The sequence below is a fragment of the Hemiscyllium ocellatum genome, chromosome 30 (assembly GCF_020745735.1).
Source record: "Hemiscyllium ocellatum isolate sHemOce1 chromosome 30, sHemOce1.pat.X.cur, whole genome shotgun sequence".
NCBI lineage: Eukaryota > Metazoa > Chordata > Chondrichthyes > Orectolobiformes > Hemiscylliidae > Hemiscyllium > Hemiscyllium ocellatum.
Window position 1 is genome coordinate 3,912,910 of NC_083430.1, and position 19,437 is coordinate 3,932,346.

Below are 19,437 nucleotides of genomic sequence, written 5' to 3' on the forward strand. Positions count from 1 at the left end.
AGCACCATCTCAAGTTTAACACCATCCTTCCTATAAAAAAGGCGACGACAATTGTAAACAGCATTCCAAACGTGGCCTAACCCATGTCCTGATCAAGTCCCGGGGATTTATCTACCTTTATGCGTTTTAAGACCTCCAGCATCTCCTCTTCTGTAATATGAAATCGTTTTGAAAACATTACTATTTATTTTTCCAAGCTCCTGAGCTTTCATGTTCTTCTCCAAACAATACTGACACGAAATATTCATTTAGTATCGCACCCATCTCCTATGGTTTCACTTAAAGACAGCCACATTCATCTTTAAAAGGCCTATTCTCTCCCAAGTTACTCTTTTGCTCTTAATATACTTTTAGAATCTCTTTGGGTTCTCCTTAACTCTGTTTGCCAATAATTTAGGTAAGCAAGCTTATGTCCCTTGTTTGCCCATCTGATTTCCCACCGAAGTATACTCTTACAATACTAGTGTGAAACCTTATCAAATGCCTTATATAAATTCAAACACACATCTACAGTTTCTCCTTCATCTGTTTGCTTGTTACTTCTTCAAAGATTTTCTTCATTAAAGATTTTCTTTAAGGAAATTTTACATCAAGTGCAAAGGAGATTTAAAGATATAAATATTTATTAATCTGACACTGGACATCCATCATCTTCTGTTAAAATACAGTTACTGTGTCCAACACATAACCAGTCCTGTAGTATTTGCTTTACACACTCTTTGTTCACACTGGTGTACCTTCATTAATTTCCTTATTGATGGACTGGGCTTTCTCTTCAACTGCTACTTTCTGCTTCTGCCGTTCAGCAGCACGCAGCTTCTGTACCTCCTGGAACACCTGAAACAAAGCACAAAGCTGTGACTGAGAATGGATCAGTGTGTAAGCACGTACATTCAGCATGTCCCATCTCCTAAAGTGCATAGTTTTTAACCTCATTGGGTGCCACTGTTTGCAGTCTCAACCTGTATCAGCTGCATGCTGTTCTCCTTTGTTACTTCAGTTTAGACAGGATTTCCTCATTGACCAGACTCCTTGTGACAAACAATTTCTACCCAAAACACTAACCTGCTTCAATAAGAGCAAAAAAAAACAAACAGCAATTGTCATTCAATAATATCATGGCGATCAGACTGTGGCCTTAACTCCACTTTCCTGCCCTGTTAGACTCAACTCCTGTACGTTAAAGAATCTATCGCAGTCTTTAATAAATTCAATGACTTAGGCTAGTTTCTAGGATGAATGGCTTATCTTGTGAAGAAAGTTGATATAGTCTGGCCCTATACCATTTAGAGTTTAGAAAATATGGGTTGATTTTACTATAATCTAAAGCTCACAGGGTAGTTCTGGGAGGATGCTTTGCTTCTGGAAGAGACCAGAACCGGAGCAAGTTGGTAAAGAATAAGAGCTCTCCATTTTAAAATGAGAAGAACATTTCCTAATTATCGTTAGTCTATGGAATTCTCTTCCCAGAAAACAGTTGTAGCTGATGCATTCAAATTACTCGTGGCCAGATTGGATAGATTCTGGATTGACAAAGGTTATGGCAGCAGATAGGAAAATAGAGCTGAGGCTGCAACCAGCACAGTCATAAATGGGGAGCAATCTTGAAGGGTTAAATGACCGCCTCCTTCTCCAAGTCCTTTGTTTCTGATAGCTGATGCCCTACCATGTCCTGCGGTGTCTCTTTTAACCAGTGTTTTTCCAGTTAGTTAGCCAAACATCTTCCTATGCTAAGACATCACCTCCAACACCATCTTGTGTAATAATTTTTTGTTTAAATGTGGCATCTTTTCAAATGTCTTTTGGAAGCTGTAATACACTACATTTACTGGCACCTTTATCCCTTCTGCTTGTTACATCCTGAAAGAACTCTAATAAATTTGTTTTGCAAAAGCATTTTCTAAATGCTTAGCTGCAGTTTTTAAAATAATGAACTCTAGCATTTCCTTCATAAGAGTTGTCAGGCTAACAAGTCTATAGTTTCCTGCTTCGTGTCTCCAAATGCTTTCTTCAATTGGAGCATTACATTTGTGGCTTTTTAACCCTTTGGGACAATCCATAACAGTGAATTCTGCCAGGTGTTTTTTCTCTAATGATCACGATTGATTCGTCATGCACCACCCTACCCACTTCTACACTATTAATTGGATGCTTTTACCGTCCTCGACCATGAAGACAGAGATAAAATTTTATTCCAACTTTCTGCTATTTCCTGCTTTTCTATCACTACTACCCCAATCTTATCCTCTGAGGAACCACCATTAACACTGGTTACTTCTTTTTAGCCTAATTTCCCATTTCTGGCTATTACAGATACTTTATTTTTCCTGAGTGCTCCTTTTACTATTTCTAAAATCTCCCAATCTTGTGGCCTATTCATAATTTTTGCCATGTTATCCACCTTTCTTAAAACTTGATATGATTAATTTCTTTTGCCATCTACAAATAGTTCATCCTTTCTTAATTTTCAAAGACATGCCGTAATCTCCATAAATATCCAGCACTACATGTCTACTCACCTTCTAACCTATTTTCAGAGTTGACTTCAGCCAGACATGTCTTCATACTTTGTGGATGTCTTTAAAACATCAGCCTCACAATAGAATACTGCATTCAATTTGTCATGATCATCTTTCCTACTGAATCTTTACCATTACAGCATTAACATTTCATCTTAAAAGATCCAATCAGTTTGCTTCATGGTTTTTTTCTTCATACTTTGTTCTAAGAAACTATCCTGAATGTACATTTTGAACTCATCTTCAAGGCTAACTTTACCTATTCCATTCATCCAAAGATTTGAAGTCACACACAATTGTTACCTAACACAGTCCTTTTACTTGTTAATTTATACTTATTTCTACAGGATAGCTGCTAATAGGGAGCTCTAGATTATTTCCACCAGTTAACAAAGAATAGTACAGCATAGGAACAGCCCTTCAGCCCACCAAGATTGTGCTGACACACGGTGCCTTTCTAAACTAAAAACCTTTTGCCCCTACATGGTCCATAACCCTCCATTCCCTGCCGATTCATTTATCTGTCAAAATGCTTCTTAAATGTTACTATTGTATCTGCCTCCACCAGCTCTTCTGCAAACTAGACATTTACCACCCTCTGCGAAAAAAAAACTTGCCTCTTGCAGCTCCTTTAAACTTACCTCCTTTTACCTTAAACCGATGACCACGAGTAATTCACATTTTATTCTGGGAAAAACACTGACTACCCATACCTCTCAATTCTGTAAATTGCTATCATGCCACTTCTCATTCTTTGGTATTCAAGGGAAAACAAACCAAGTTTGTCCAATCTCTCCTCTAACTGAAACTCTCCAGTGCAGACAACACCCTGGTAAATCTGCTCTTCAGCTGCTCCAGTGCAGCCACATCCTTCCTATACCGTGGATTCCAAAACTACACACACTAATCTAGTTCTGGCCTAATCAATGTTTTATAAAAATTTAAACATATAAAAGTTCCTACATAATCTCCCTGCTCTTAGATGTTATGCCTCAACTAATTAAGTATGCAATATGCCTTCTTAAACATGTTATCCTCCTGTCCTGATAGTTTAAGGGACTGTGACCCTTTGCTTTTTCCAGGTCCTATCATTCACTGTGTATCTCCTTGTCTGCACTGCCTAAATGCATCATTTCATACTTACCTGGATTGAATTTAGCTCATCTGTCCAGCCCATCTATGTCCTCTTGTAATCTATGCTATTGTCCTATTTACCACCTCACCAATTTTCGCATCAACAAACAGCAATGTCTGCAACACTGACCCTGGTGGAACCCCACTGGGCATACTCCTCAACCATCACCCTCTGCTTCCTGCTACACAGCCACTAGTGGATCCAATCTACCAAATTTCCTTGAATCCCATGTACTATCAGTCTCCCACTGGGACCTTATCAAAAGTCTTGCTGAAGTTCAAGCATACATTGTCTACTGCTCTGCATTCATCTATCTTCTTGGTCACCTCTTTAAAAAAACAAATCAAATTTGAAAGATCTGAATTCCCACACACAAAGCCATGCTGATTATCCATAATCTTTCTTTGCATGTAGATTCTGTCTCTCAGTAAGCCCTCCAACAACTTACCCACCACTGACATTAGGATCACTGATCTGTAGTTCTTGATGTTTCCTTGCAGCCTTTCTTAAATAATGGCACATTAGCCACCCTCCTGTCTTCTTACACCTCACCTGTGACTGTCGATGTTTCAAAAATCTCTGCTCGGAGCCCTATAATTTCTTTCCTAGCTTCCCACAATGTCCTGGAATACAATTGATCAGATCCTGGAATGTATCTACCTTCATGTGTTTTAAGACCTTCAGCACTTCCTCTTCTGCATTTTGGACTCTTTTCAAAAGATCACTATTTATATTCTGGAGCTCCCTTGCTTTCATGTCTGTATCTACTGTAAATACTGACTCAAAACGTTTGTTTAGGATATCTCCCATCTCCTTTGGTCCCACACATAGATGGCCATGTTGATCCTGACCTTATTCTCTCTCTCATTACTCTTTTGCGCTTAATATACTTGTAGAATCTCTTTGGATTCTCCTTTACCCTATCAAAGGTATCTCATGTCCCTTTTACCGTAGTTATCACAAAGCTATCAAAAAAACATTTCCATCGCTGCTCTGTCTTCTATAACTATGCCAGTTCTGTATTCATCTTACCAGCTCACTGCAGATCCCATTTGACTTTACCTTTTGTATCAGTCTGCCACGTGGAACCTTGTCAAAGGCCTTGCTAAAGTCCAGATAGACATCTACTGCTCCACCATTATACACTGAGTCTTTTGAAGAAGTGGCAAAGACAATCAAGTTTGAGACACACAACCTTCCTCATACAAAGCCATGCTAATATCTCCCAATCAGTCATTTCTTTAAAATGAGGGTAAACTCTATCCCTAAGAATTTTCTCCAATAATTTACCTACCATTGATGCAAGGCTGCCAGCCTGCAATTTCCCAGATTAATCCTGTTGCCCTTCTTAAATGAAGGAATAAGGTTGGCTATTTTCCAGTCGTCTGGGATATTTCCTCTGACTAAAGATGATACAAAAGATTTCATACAAGGTCCCAGCAATTTCCTCAGCTGCCTCCCTCAGCATTCTGGGATAGATCCCATCAGGTCCTGGGAACTTGTCTACCTCAATTCTTTTTTAAACACCCAACACCACCATTTTTCTATATTGACAATGTCCCAGAATATTAATGTATCCCTCCTGAGACTTACCATATCCTTCTCCTTTGTGAATATTGATGCAAAGTATTTGTTATTTCTTTCCTTTGATATTCACAGATTCATAGAATCCCTACAGTGTGGAAACAGATCTTTGGCCCAACAAGTCCACACCGACCTTCCAAAGAGTAATCCACCCATATTCATTCCTCTAACCCTATATTTACGCTCCTGACTAATGTACCTAACCTACACATCCCTGAACACTATGGGCAATTTAGCACAGCCAATTCACTTAACTTGCACATCTTTGGACTATGGGAGGAAACTAGAGCACCCAGAGGAAACCCATGCAGTCAGAATGTGCAGGCTCTACACAGACAGTCGCCCAAGGCTGGAGTCGAACCTGGGCTGCTGGCGATGTGAGGCAACAGTGCTAACCACTGAGCCACACAATAAGATCTACAACTTGATCTTCTGAGCCAAAATCATTTCATAATCCTGTACTGATCTTATCCTTTATTGATAGAGCTACTCTCTCTTTTTTGACTATCCTTCTGAAATTCAAATCTTCTCTTAACTTTGAGCAACTACTTATTTTAAAGACTTATCTACAGCCCTACCTGTTTACCAGCTCATTAATCCCTGCAGCATTCAATTGAAACCCATTCCAATTGAACATCTCCCTTTTCCAGTATTGGTGTCACTGTTCTGGGATTTGAAACCCATGTCCCCACATCAAATCCTTGAGCCACACTCAACCCGCTGACTTTATTGAGCCACACCAATTTGCTTGTTGCTCAGGCAGTAATTTAGAAATTATTATTTTCGAGTTTCTCCTTTTGAATTTACATCCCAATTGTTCAGACCATCTCAACCAATACCTCATTCAAAATCTTACTTAAACTGACAGAATCCATAAAGACAAGGACAATGGGATTTTTCCCTTCCCACTTTCAATTCCGATCTGCACATTTCTGATTCGTCCATTTAAAAATTTTGTTGTGTGGTGAGTTCACAAATTACTCAGAATGAGTTTAACATTATCATTTATGGGGTGAACAGAAAGCAGAAGGTTTGCCCCTGCCTCTACATGCACAATTTCTTGAGCTGTAGTTCCATTCATCCATAATTACTCACAGGTCTAAACAGGGTCTCTAGGTAGGCTTTGTGAGGCACAATGGCCAAGCCTGATTCGTTTTATACTTGATATACTTTCTAACATCAGAGAGGAAATGGGAGGACTACAGAGTAACTGCAGTTTCTTTCTGGATGGAACTCCCAATACTGGTCAACTGGCTTCTGTTCAGATGTAACTGGTTTTAAGAAGATCAAAGATATACTAGTTCCTGCAAAGCCTTTCCCCAAACCAACTTCCTGACAGCATTGACAACAGCTTCTATTTACATAGCAAATTCCAATGTAGTAATATTTTCCAAGGTGGAACAACAAGCAAGCAAAACTTGACACTGAGCCATAAAGCTGACCAGAAGGATATAGAGTGAGGAAGATTTCAGAGTGGGAGGGGCTCTTGAAAGAGCAAAGCGGGGTTGAGGTTTCAAAACGCAATTCCAGATTTTGGGGCCTAATTCCATAGCATGAGACAGAACTGAAAGTACTGTGGTATAGCTTTGGTAATCATTATAAAATTGAATTGCAAAATTGACTTCAAGAAGGGAGCAAGGAAATAATTCATTGGCTAAGTTTAGCCTACAGGAAAAAACAGCAATGTGCAACACTTTGGCTGGAGAGTGGGGCTCACAGCTAATGAAGGGAGCGAGTCAGCAAGTTCGTTATATTTAAGCTACATAACCCTATAATTAACTGTCTTTAATCAGTAATTTTTAGGTTATAATAATGAGGAGGATTTAAAGTTTTTGTTATTATGGCAAGATAAACAGAACATAATTTCAGGATTTACCTGATAATCCAAATGAGCAACACCAAAGGAAAGGCAGAATTTGCATTTTCAGTATATACTATAGTATCCCAGAGTAATTTATAACCAGTGCAGTAGTGTTGAAGCATTGTCAGTGCTGTAGTCTAGAAAGTAGTTTGATTGGTCTTAAAATATGTGGGATGCACGGAGGCAAATTATTTCATCAATCCAGGTAAATCAAAAGAGCTTTAAAAAGTGCTTGTGAGGAAGATCTGAAATGTCATAACATTCAAGGCCAAGTGTTGGAAACTGCATTTAATGCTGATATAGAGTAGTTTTTGTTGATGGCCCAAAGGCCTCTCTTTATTGTATGATTCTATCAGATCAATAACAAGTCATGTTGTAAGTCCTCACTCAAAGTGTAAGAACCTGCTGATCTCAACCATTTAGGAATGTTGCAACTGATCTGTGGATCACTGGATTCCTCCAGATTCCAGCTGGTATTTCCTATTTGTGTTCATTAAAGATATGACTGAATGACGTTTACAGCTTAATAGCCCGTCGACATGTGACGGGACAGGATGTGGCTTTTTCGCTGGATTGTAGGAGATTGGGTGGTGACCTTATTGAGGTTGAGAAAATCATGAAGGTTACACATAAGGTGAATGGCAGGTGTCTTTTCCTAGGGTTGGGGATTTCAAGATGTAAGGTTTTTTTTATACAGAGTGGATCATATGTGGAAGTGGTGGATATGGGTAGTTATAATATTGGAAAGACATTTGGATAATTTCATGAATAGGAAATGGTCTGGAGGGGTCTGGGGCAAAAGCAGGCAGGTGGGACTGGTTTAGATTGGAAACATGGATTGGTTTGACCAGAAAACCTATGATCTCATGGTCCAAGGAGGAAGCTACAGACCAGTCAACCTAACCTCAGTGGTGGGGAAACTGTTGGAAGCAGAATTAATCTACATTTTGAGAAGCAGGGATTAATCAAAAACGGTCAGCATGGTTTTGTTAATGAGAGATCATGCCTGACCAACTTGACTGGGATTTTTGAAGAAATTATCAGGTTTGAATAGGACAACAATACTTCTGTGGTAGTCTACTTGGACTTCGGCAATGCCTTGTATAAGGCTCCCATGGGAGCCTTATAGTACAAGTAAAAGTCCATGAGATTCAAGAAATTTGGGAAATTGGATACACAAGCAGCTGAGTGGCAGGTGGCAGAGTGTGATGGTGGAGGGCTTTGTCCAATAGGGTTCTACGGAAGTCTGTGTCGGGGCCCTTGCTGTTTGTTGATATGTAGATTGGTATCGTGGTGAATAGTGAGGAGGATAGCCTGAGACTACAAGAGGAAATTGATGAGCTGGTGGGATGAGTAGATCAGTGGCAAATGGAATTCAATCCAGATAAATCCAATCCTCTTGCAACATGTATGAGGTGAGGGAAGCCATTAGCGTCCCTGCTGATTACACTTGCAAGAAGTGCACCCATCTCCAGCTCCTCCAAGACCGTGTTAGGGAACTGGAGCTGCAGTTGGATGAACTGCGGATCATTCGGGAGGCAGAGGTGGTCATAGATCAGAGCTTTAGGGAAGTAGTTACTCTGAAAGTTATAGAGAGATGGGTGACAGTGAGGGGCAGTGGGAGGAAGCAGCCAGTGCAGGGACCCCCTGCAGTTATTCCCCTCAAGAACAAGTATACCGTTTTGGATATTTGTGGGGGGGGATGACTTACCAGGGGTAAGCAACGAGGTTCAGGCCTCTGGCACGGAGCCTGTCCCCGTTGCTCAGAAGGGAAGGGTGGAGAAAGGTAGAGCGATTGTTATTGGGGACTCAATAGTGAGGGGCACAGATAGGCGGTTTTGCGGGGGCGACAGAGACTCACCATTGGTATGTTGCCTCCCAGGTGCAAGGGTACGTGATGTCTCTGATCATGTTTTCCGGGTCCTTAAGGGGGAGGGGGAGCAGCCCCAGATTGTGGTCCGCGTTGGCACCAACGACATAGGTAGGAAGAGGGGTGAGGATGTTAGGCAGGCTTTCAGGGAGCTAGGTTGGAAGCTCAGAGCTAGAACGAACAGAGTTGTTGTCTCTGGTTTGTTACCCGTGCCACGTGATAGAGAGTTGAGGAATAGGGAGAGAGAGAACAGTTAAATGCGTGGCTACAGGGATGGTGCAGGAGGGAGGGATTCCAGTTTCTGGACAACTGGGGTTCTTTCTGGGGAAGGTGGGACCTCTATAAACAGGATGGTCTACACCTGAACCTGAGGGGCACCAGTATCCTTGGGGGGAGGTTTGCTAGTGCTCTTTGGGAGGGTTTAAACTAACTCTGCAGGGGCATGGGAACCTGGACTGCAGCTTTAGGGTACAGGATCTTGAGTGTAGGGAAATTAGGAACATGGCATCGATCTCGAAGGAGGGTGCCTGTAAACAGGAAGGTGGCTTGAAGTGTGTATACTTCAATGCCAGAAGTATAAGAAATAAGGTAGGTGAGCTTGCAGCGTGGGTTGGTACCTGGGACTTCGATGTTGTGGCCATTACAGAAACGTGGGTAGAACAGGGACAGGATTGGCTGTTGCAGGTTCCAGGGTTTAAATGTTTTAGTAGGGTCAGAGATGGGGGTAAAAGAGGGGGAGGTGTGGCATTGCTTGTCAAGGATAGTATTACAGCGGTGGAAAGGACGATGGAGGAAGACTTGCCATCTGAGGTAGTTTGGGCTGAGGTTAGAAATAGGAAAGGTGAGGTCACCCTGTTAGGAGTTTTCTACAGGCCTCCTAATAGTCCGAGAGAAGTAGAGGAAAGTATTGCGAGGATGATTCAGGAGAAGAGCGAAAGTAGCAGGGTGGTTGTTATGGGGGACTTTAACTTCCCAGATATTGACTGGGAAAGCTATAGCTCGAGTTCGTTAGTTGGGACAGTGTTTGTCCAATGTGTGCAGGAGGGTTTCCTGACACAATATGTAGACAGGCCAGCAAGAGGTGAGGCTATACTGGATTTGGTTCTAGGTAATGAACCAGGCCAGGTGTTAGACTTGGAGGTAGGTGAGCACTTCGGGGACAGTGACCACAACTCGGTGACTTTTACTTTAGTGATGGAGAGGGATAAGTGTGCACTGCAGGGCAAGAGTTATAGCTGGGGGCAGGGAAATTATGATGCGGTGAGGCATGACTTAGGGTGCGTGGATTGGAAAAATAGGCTTCAAGGGAAGAACACAAATGATATGTGGAGATTGTTCAAGGAACAGCTAATGGGTGTCCTTAATAAGTATGTACCAGTCAGGCAGGGAGTAAAGGGTCTTGTGAGGGAGCCATGGTTTAATAAGGAATTGGAATCCCTTGTGAAAGGGAAGAGGGCGGCATATGTAAAGATGAGGCGTGAAGGTTCAGTTGGGGCGATTGAGAGTTATAAGGTAGCCAGGAAGGATCTAAAGAGAGAGCTAAGAGCAGCGAGAAGGGGACATGAAAAGTCCTTAGTTGGTAGGATTAGGGAAAACCCAAAGGCTTTCTATAGGTATGTCAGGAATAAAAGGATGACTAGGGTAGGTATCGGTCCAGTCAAGGATAGTAGTGGGAAGTTGTGCGTGGAGGCGGAGGAGATTGGAGAGACACTAAATCAATACTTTTTGTCAGTATTCACTCAGGAACAGGACACTGTTGCTGATGTGAATATTGAGTCACAAGTGATTAGAATGGATGGCCTTGAGGTATGTAGGGAAGAGGTCTGGGGAATATTGGAAAGGATGAAAATAGATAAGTCCCGTGGGCCTGATGACATTTATCCTAGGATCCTCTGGGAAGCTAGGGAGGAGATAGCGGAGCCATTGGCCTTGATTTTTATGTTGTCATTGTCTACGGGAATAGTGCCAGAAGACTGGAGGATAGCGAATGTGGTCCTCTTGTTCAAAAAGGGGAGTAGGGATAGCCCTAGTAACTACAGGCCAGTGAGTCTCACTTCTGTTGTGAGCAAAGTCTTAAGAGAAAATTGTGAGGGATAGGATTTATGAACATGTGGATAGGAATAATGTGATCAAGGATAGTCAGCATGGTTTTGTGAAGGGCAGGTCGTGCCTCACAAACCTTATTGAGTTCTTTGAGAAGGTGACCAAGGAAGTGGATGAGGGTAAAGCAGTAGATGTGGTCAATATGGATTTTAGCAAGGCGTTCGATAAGGTACCCCATGGTAGGCTAATGCAAAAACTACGGAGGTATGGCATTGAGGGTGCATTAGAGGTTTGGATTAGGAATTGGCTGGCTGGAAGGAGACAGAGGGTAGTAGTTGATGGTATAGGTTCGTCTTGGAGTGCAGTTACTAGCCGTGTTCCGCAAGGATCTGTGTTGGGACCATTGCTGTTTGTCATTTTTATAAATGACCTAGAGGAGGGGCTTGAAGGCTGAGTGAGCAAGTTTGCGGATGACACGAAAGTCGGTGGAGTTGTGGACAGCGAAGAAGGATGTGGCAGGTTACAGCGGGATATAGATAAGTTGCAGGGCTGGGCAGAAAGGTGGCAAATGGAGTTAAATGTAGCTAAGTGTGAAGTCATTCACTTTGGTAGGAATAACGAAGATGGATTACTGGGCTAATGGTAGGCTACTTGGTAGTGTGGATGAGCAGAGGGATCTTGGTGTCCATGTACACAGATCTCTGAAAGTTGCCACCCAGGTAAATAGTGCTGTGAAGAAGGCATATGGTGTACTGGGCTTTATTGGTAGAGGAATTGAGTTTCAGAGTCCCTGAGGTCATGTTGCAGTTGTATAAGACTCTGGTGCGGCCTCATCTGGAGTATTGTGTGCAGTTTTGGTTGCCAAACGATACGAAGGATGTGGAGGCATTGGAACGAGTGCAGAGGAGGTTTACTAGGATGTTGCCTGGCATGGTAGGAAGATCGTATGAGGAAAGGCTGAGGCACTTGGGGCTGTTCTCATTGGAGAAAAGATGATTTAGGGGAGATTTGATAGAGGTGTACAAGATGATTAGGGGTTTAGATAGGGTTGACAGCGAGAACCTTTTTCCGCTAATGGAGTCAGCTGTTACTAGGGGACACAGCTTTAAATTAAGGGGTGGTAGGTATAGGACAGATGTTAGGGGTAGATTCTTTACTCAGCGGGTTGAGAGTTCATGGAATGCCCTGCCAGTAGCAGTGGTGGACTCTCCCTCTTTATGGTCATTTAAGCAGGCATTGGATAAGCATATGGAGGTTATTGGGCTAGTGTAGGTTAGGTAGGCTTCGGTCGGCGCAACATCGAGGGCCGAAGGGCCTGTACTGCACTGTATTTTTCTATGTTCTATGTAAATGAGAAGTGATGCATGCAGGCAAGACAAACAAAGCAAGGGAATACACAATGAATGGTAGAACCCTGGAAAGCACAGAGGATCAAAGGGACCTTAGTGTGTAAATACACTGGCCCGTTAAGGTATTGAGGTAGGTGGATAAAGTGGTTAAGAAGGTGTAGGGTATATTTGTCTTTATTAGTCGATGCGTAGCGCTTAAGAGCACAGAGTTATGCAGAACCTTTCATACGTTTAATGTTTTATAAAATATGGTTAGACTAGAGCTAGATTAGTGCATGTGATCCACATTACAGGAGGGAATTGCCTGACCTGGAGAGTTTCAGTTATAGAGAGAGATTGGACAGCCTGGGGTTGTTTTCTGTAGAATAGAGGAGATTGAGAGGGGACATGACTGAAAAATATAAAGTTATATGGGCATAGGTGGGTTGACAATGTTTTTCCTTGATGGAGAGATCAGTGACCTTCTTCTGTGCTGTAGATCTCTAGGCCTCAATCTGAAAGCTCCACAACGCATCAACACTGCATGGCTATTGATATCTGTTCAGGTTTCTCAAAACAGCATCAAGTGACACTTACGTCCATCCCCACAGCCAGAATTTTAGTTCACCCAGTATTTGGTGATAAGCTAGCCTACCACGGCAGCCATCTTTCACAGCCCTGATCCTGCCCACATCCAGCATTCTTGTGAGGTAGGATCAGAAGACAATCTCTCTGAAAATCTTTCCCTACTTTGTCTTGTCCAGGTTGCAGAGCATAATTTCAAGTGTATTCAACAAATTCTGCCATGTTAGCAATCATATTGAACCCAGTTGGCTAATCTCCTTACCCTTATGCACAAAGCTTTTTTGGCAGCCCATCGCTGTGTCACCTTCCTGTAATATTCTGGGGGGAAGGTGTACTGAATGCCTAGCTGGGTACACACATTCTCAAACACCTCATAGCGTGTTCGCCGGAGATACTTCAACAGCTTCTTCCGTCTGTCGATTGCCATTAACATGTAGCGTTTGTTGGTCTTATCCTATTTAAAAACAAACATGTCTGAGTACTTTAGAAAGATACACTTGACCAAGCAATTGCGCAATGATGACCCAGGACTCTGCCGAAATTGCATCTGGGTACCAAGTTTGCATTTGTGATAGATGAAATCATCGGTCATGTAATTGCTGAAGGTGAAGATATGAACTAATCACTAAAACTGCGATTGTGATGGCATGTGAACATGCAACATTACCATTACAGGAGTACAGAACCATTACAAGTGCCATTAAAAACCTTTTCACAAGACTTAGATAATGAAAAATATTAAAAAGGACATGTGGAAAGAACAGGAAAGTGGAATGAGAAAATTGCATTGAGATGAGCATAGGTCAAACAGCTCCAGTCCCTCGGTCCCAAGGAATACTTTTCTTCTACTTTTCTGCAAAAATAAAGCTCCCTTGATACTGTCCTCACCAAACATTTCTAAAGGCAGATAATCAGCTCTGGGTTAGATACAGAGTAAAACTCCCTCTACACTGCACCCAGCAAATGCTCCCAAAACAGATACACAATAGACAATAGGTGCAAGAGTAGGCCATTCTGCCCTTCGAGCCTGCACCACCATTCATTATGATCATGGCTGATCATCCTTAATCAGTATCCTGTTCCTGCCTTATCTCCATAACCCTTGCTTCCACAATCCTTGAGAGCTCTATCCAACTCTTTCTTAAATGAATCCAGAGACAGGGCCTCCACTGCCCTCTGGGGCAGAGCATTCCACATAGCCACCACTCTCTAGGTGAAGAAGTTTCTCTTCATCTCTGTCCTAAACGATCTACCCCGTATTTTTAAGCTGTGTCCTCTGGTTCGGTACTCACCTGTCAACGGAAACATGTTTCCTGCCTCCAGAGTGTCCAACCCTTTAATAATCTTATATGTCTCTAGCAGATCCCCTCTCAGTCTTTTAAACTCAAGGGTACACAAGCCCAGTCGCTCCAGTCTTTCAGTGTAAGGTAATCCCGCCATTCCAGGAATTGACCTCGTCAACCTACGCTGCACTCCCTCAATGTCCAGAATGTCTTTCCTCAAATTTGGAGACAAGAACTGCACACAGTACTCCAGGTGTGGTCTCACCAGGGCCCTGTACAGCTGCAGAAGAACCTCTTTGCTTCTATACTCAATCCCTCTTATTATGAAGGCCAGCATGCATTTAGCCTTCTTCACTACCTGCTGTACCTGCATGCTTGCCTTCATTGACTGGTGTACAACAACACCCAGATCTCTTTGTACTGCCCCTTTACCTAAATTGATTCCTTTTAAGGTAGTAATCTGCCTTCCTGTTCTTGCCACCAAAATGGATAACTATACATTTATCCACATTAAACTGCATCTGCCATGCATCTGACCACTCACCTAACTTGTCCAGGTCACCCTGTAATCTCCTAACATCCTCATCATATTTCACCCTGCCACCCAGCTTAGTATCATCAGCAAATTTGCTAATGTTATTGCCGATACCATCTTCTATATCATTAACATATATTGTAAAAAGCTGCGGTCCCAGTACTGATCCCTGTGGTACCCTACTGGTCACTGCCTGCCATTCCGAAATGGAGCCATTTAAAACTCTTTGTTTTCTATCAGCCAACCAACTTTCAATCCAAGTTAGTACTTTGCACTCAATACCATGCACCCTAATTTTGCTCACTAACCTCCTATGTGGGACTTTATCAAAAGCTTTCTGAAAGTCCAGGTACACTACATCTACTGGATCACCCTGGTCCATCTTCAGAGTTACATCCTCAAAAAACTCCAGAAGATTAGTCAAGCATGAGTACCCCTTCATAAATCCATGCTGACTCTGACCTATCCTGTTACTACTATCCAGATATGTTGTAATTTCATCCTTTATAATAGACTCCAGCATCTTTCCCAACTGGGGTAGATACAGAGTGAAATTTTTATTCTGCCTCAAAGTTTATCTCTACTCTTTATTAACACAGTAAGTCAACCACAAGAAGAATCAATAAGAAAAGTTTAGAAAATTTTAGAAAAGGTTACCCAAGTGAAAGGTTTCAAATATGGTCTTGCCTGGTTAGACCACATTTGTAATATTGCATTCAATTCTTATTACCTCATTATAGGAAGATGGTAGAAGTTATAGAGATGGTGCAGAGGAGATTTACTAGGATGCTGCCTGGACTGGAGGGCATGCCTTATGAAGAAAGGTTGAGGGGGTGAGAGCTTTTCTCATTGGAATGAAGAAGGGTGAGCAATGACTTGACAGAGGTGTACAAGATGATGAGAGGCATAGATAGAGTGGATAAACAGAAACCTTTTCCCAGGACTATCATGAGGGGGCGTAATTTTAAGGTAATTGAAGGAAGGTTTGAGGAGATGTCAGAGGCAGGTTCTTTACACAGTGATTGGTGCGTGGAATGCACTGCCAGCAGTGGTAGGAGAGTCAGATATATTAGGGACACTTAAGCGAGTTTGGATAGGCACATGAAGTTAGTACAATGAAGGGTATGTAGGGTAGTGTGGTCTTAAAGTAGGATAAAAGGCTGGCACAACATTGAGTGCCGAAGGGCCTGTACTGTGCTGTTCAATGTTTGTTGTCACTGAAACACTATGTACTTTTTTGTAGTGCATTTGGACAGGGAAATATCGTAGAGTGAAAATGAGCAGCATTAGATCGGTGGGATATCAAAGACCATGAGAAGTGAGGAGAATGGGACTCGAGTATGAGAGATTGATTCAATTACATGAAATTGACAATGGATCTTGACAATGGAGCAATGTGCCTCTCTAGATGGGACTGTGTGCGCGCAACTGTTGGGTAAGAAAGTCTAACTTTTTATTTGGAGATGGCAAACTTATGTCTACGGTGTCAACTCTGCTGTTTCCAGTCTGAAGTAAGATGTTTCTGAAAGTCCAGTAAAAGAACAACTTTAACTAAGAAACAGCTGAAACTGGATCATTAAGTAAATCAGGAAGGCTGATGCGTGTTAACAGCATGTAGTGTTTAACAACAGGTGGATCTCATAGACTATGAGCTCTTAATTGGCGTTAATAACCTGGGCTCATCAGATGGCACAGATATAAACAGGAGATTGCAATGGACCCCTCAGTCAAGGGACTGGCTTTGAGCGAGCTGGTCACAGCCCATGTGTTGTGCTTATGTAAATAATGGTGACTTGGTGATGGGATAATGGCCTCCGTGCAATTATTTCAGAGCATATAAAAAAAGCCAACTTGAGTTGACCTAACTTGAGTGCAACTTATAATAGAGCACTAGAGTTAAGTGATTCAGGAACAAAATAGTAGGCTCTGCATAGTTAGTATGAGGAGCTAGATCCGAAATGAACAACATCAAATGTCATAATCCCTGCAATATTACCTGAGCAGTGTGCAAAGTGGTACAAGGCAAATCAGATTAGAAACATGAATGCATGGTTCAAAGAGTGGTGTGGGGGAAGGTTCATGAGACTGGTAGTAGTAGTGGGGAAAGTGGAATTTGTACCAATTAAGGTTAGTGTTCTTGCCAACTTTATAAGTTGAGAAATAGAAAGGATTTTAAACTGAATAGAGGGGGCATGAGATCAAATTTGAGATTATATGATAAATCAGAGAGTCAAGGCCAAAGAGTGAGGATAATTTTATAAGATATCGTAAACAGACCTTGTTTGAAGGACTAGAGAGCATGAATGTAAGAGGCAATCAACAGATGAAATTAAAATTTACAAAATGGTAAAAGGATAAAACTAAAGGTCCTGTATCTAGGCGATTTCCTTGAATGCCAGGAACAGTAATTATTGTCTTATAAGCTGTTGCATTGTTTTGGAACATCAGGGGAAATAACATCAAAAGAACGGCATCTTAAAAGTGAGGGAGAGAGAGAGAAAGGCAGAGACCACATGGTCAGAAAAAGAAACCCACATTCCTGTCAGACACAGAACTGAATCTGCACAGCTAATGCATTTCTTGCTTGACTTCAAGAAGAACGTGCAAACTCCACACAGACAGTCGGCTGAGGCTGGGTCGCTGGTGCTGTGAGGCAACAGTACTAACCACTGAGCCACTGTGTCGCCAGAAAACATTTAAAAGGATGTTGCCAGGGTCTGAGGGTTACAGCTATAGGGCGAGGCTGAATAGGCTGGAGGCTGAGTGGTGACTTTTATATAAAATCACGATCGGCATGGATAGGGAGAACAGACAAGGTATTTTCCCTGGGGTGGGAGGAGTCCAGAACTAGAGGGCAAAGGTTTAGGGTGAGGGGGAAATATTTTGAAGACACCTAAGCAGCAACTTTTTCATGCAGAGGGTGGTAAGTGTATGGAATGAGCTGCCAGTGGAAGTGGAGGCCAGTACAATTACAACATTAAAAAGGCAGCTGGATGGGTATATGAAGGATTTAGAGGCATCTGGGCCAGGTGTTGGCAAATAAGATTAGATTAGTTTGGGACATTTGGTCGGCATAGGCATAGTTGGGCTGAAGGGTCTGTTTCCATGCTGTATAACTTGTGAATGTAGGGGAACGTTAGATAAGCACAAACAGGCAAAAGCAAGATAAGGCTCAAACTCCTCAAATCATGCAAAGACTATAGTTCAGGAAGAGACTATGCTGAATTAGCTGAAGTACAGCAGGAGACCCCTTACATGGAACATAAACACCAGCAGGGAAATTGGGCTCATGGCCACCTGTAAAATTCCATGTAATACCAGTATGATCTGGTCAGAGATGACATGCAATCAGGTTTAATTATGATATCTGCCAGAGTCAATTAACCATGAAGTACAGATGCCTGGTCCTGCATCACATCTGCCACTTACACAATCATTCTGCCTAAAGGAATCAATGAACTTTAGAAGGTTAGTTAATTTGCAGAGAGGAGAGTTTCCTTCAAAATGTGGTGTAAATTGGGACATCAGAATCATTGTATCATTGACTTTCCCAATGTATTGTCACAAGCCACGACAATGAATTAAGCCAAAAGAAATCGTTCATCCATTAACTGAAATTTGCATTGCTTGATAAAAGTGACAAAATTGCACAACGATATGGAATAATAAAGTGGAACTGAAAATGAATGAATCACAGTTTGACAGATGACTGGTGCCAATGAAAGATCTCTCCATGGAGTCAGTGTCATGAGTTTGAACTGTACTCCCAGATTCTAACATAACCTAGGTTTGTTTCAGTGCTATTCAAAGGGGCATTGGATCTGTGCACCAAGTGTATGTGAAGGTTAATGTTTCCCAAACTCGTGTAGGGTGTGCCCACCTGGGGTAGAAATACAATGTGGGGTGGTCCAGAGGCCCAGGCCCATTATTTTCACTTTACCGGACACAGATCCAACAGCTCTGTGAACTGAAAGCACGAACAAACTACCATTCAGCAATACAACCCAAATGAATTTCTCTCCCGTCAGCACTTCTCACTGTCATCAATTGGATGTTGGGAGAATATTGACGGGGTGGTTAATTGCCCGACAGTGGCACAGTGAATGGCTAGGTCCAGGATTGTGACAAACAGCAATGTGTCTTAGCAGTACTTGTCCTTGTACAGTGTTAAAAGTCAGATTCATTGTGTGGGCCCCTATCAAATTTTCTACCACTCACCTTCCTGTGTACCTGCAGGTGCTCTTGGTAATTCCGAATTTTTGCTGTTAAGATGGCAACTAATGGGAGAGAGAGAGAAAAAGAGAGTGTGAGAATTCATTAATTTAACACATAGCAGTCAGTAGTTCTGTGCAGAATTAGATATCAGACATATCCATCATCTTTTTACACCAACTTGTCCAGAATTTGGTCCAATGATTTACCAACAGTGGAGGTTTTAAAGGGGGTGGTCAACAGTTAAAGCTGTGTATCATCAGCGTACAGGTGAAAACTAACACTTTACTTCCAGATCCTATTGCCTTTGGCAATCTGAAGATGAGAAATAGGAGAGTGTCAACAATCTATTCTTGAAGGACATCAGAGATGAAAGTGAGGAAACAGAAAAAGAAGCAATTGCATGTCATTCTCTGGTTAAAGTTAGGTGACAGCAACACCAGCCAGTTGCCTGGTAGTACAGAAATGAGGGGATGGTTGGA

At 42.1% G+C, this 19,437-nt stretch overlaps 1 protein-coding gene across 1 annotated transcript in view; it reads right to left on the reverse strand.

Moving 5' to 3' along the window:
* Positions 1-601: 601 nt before the first annotated feature.
* The window catches only part of LOC132830065 (small ribosomal subunit protein uS15m-like), a 45,019-nt gene continuing 26,183 nt past the window's right edge, over positions 602-19,437 (reverse strand). Inside the window, exons 6-8 of the mRNA XM_060847532.1 lie at positions 18,962-19,020; positions 13,188-13,379; positions 602-837 (exon numbers count right to left, since the gene is read on the reverse strand). Of these exons, the coding sequence (XP_060703515.1) occupies positions 724-837; positions 13,188-13,379; positions 18,962-19,020 (365 nt within the window). The 3' untranslated portion in view covers positions 602-723. The remainder of the gene's footprint in view (positions 838-13,187; positions 13,380-18,961; positions 19,021-19,437) is intronic.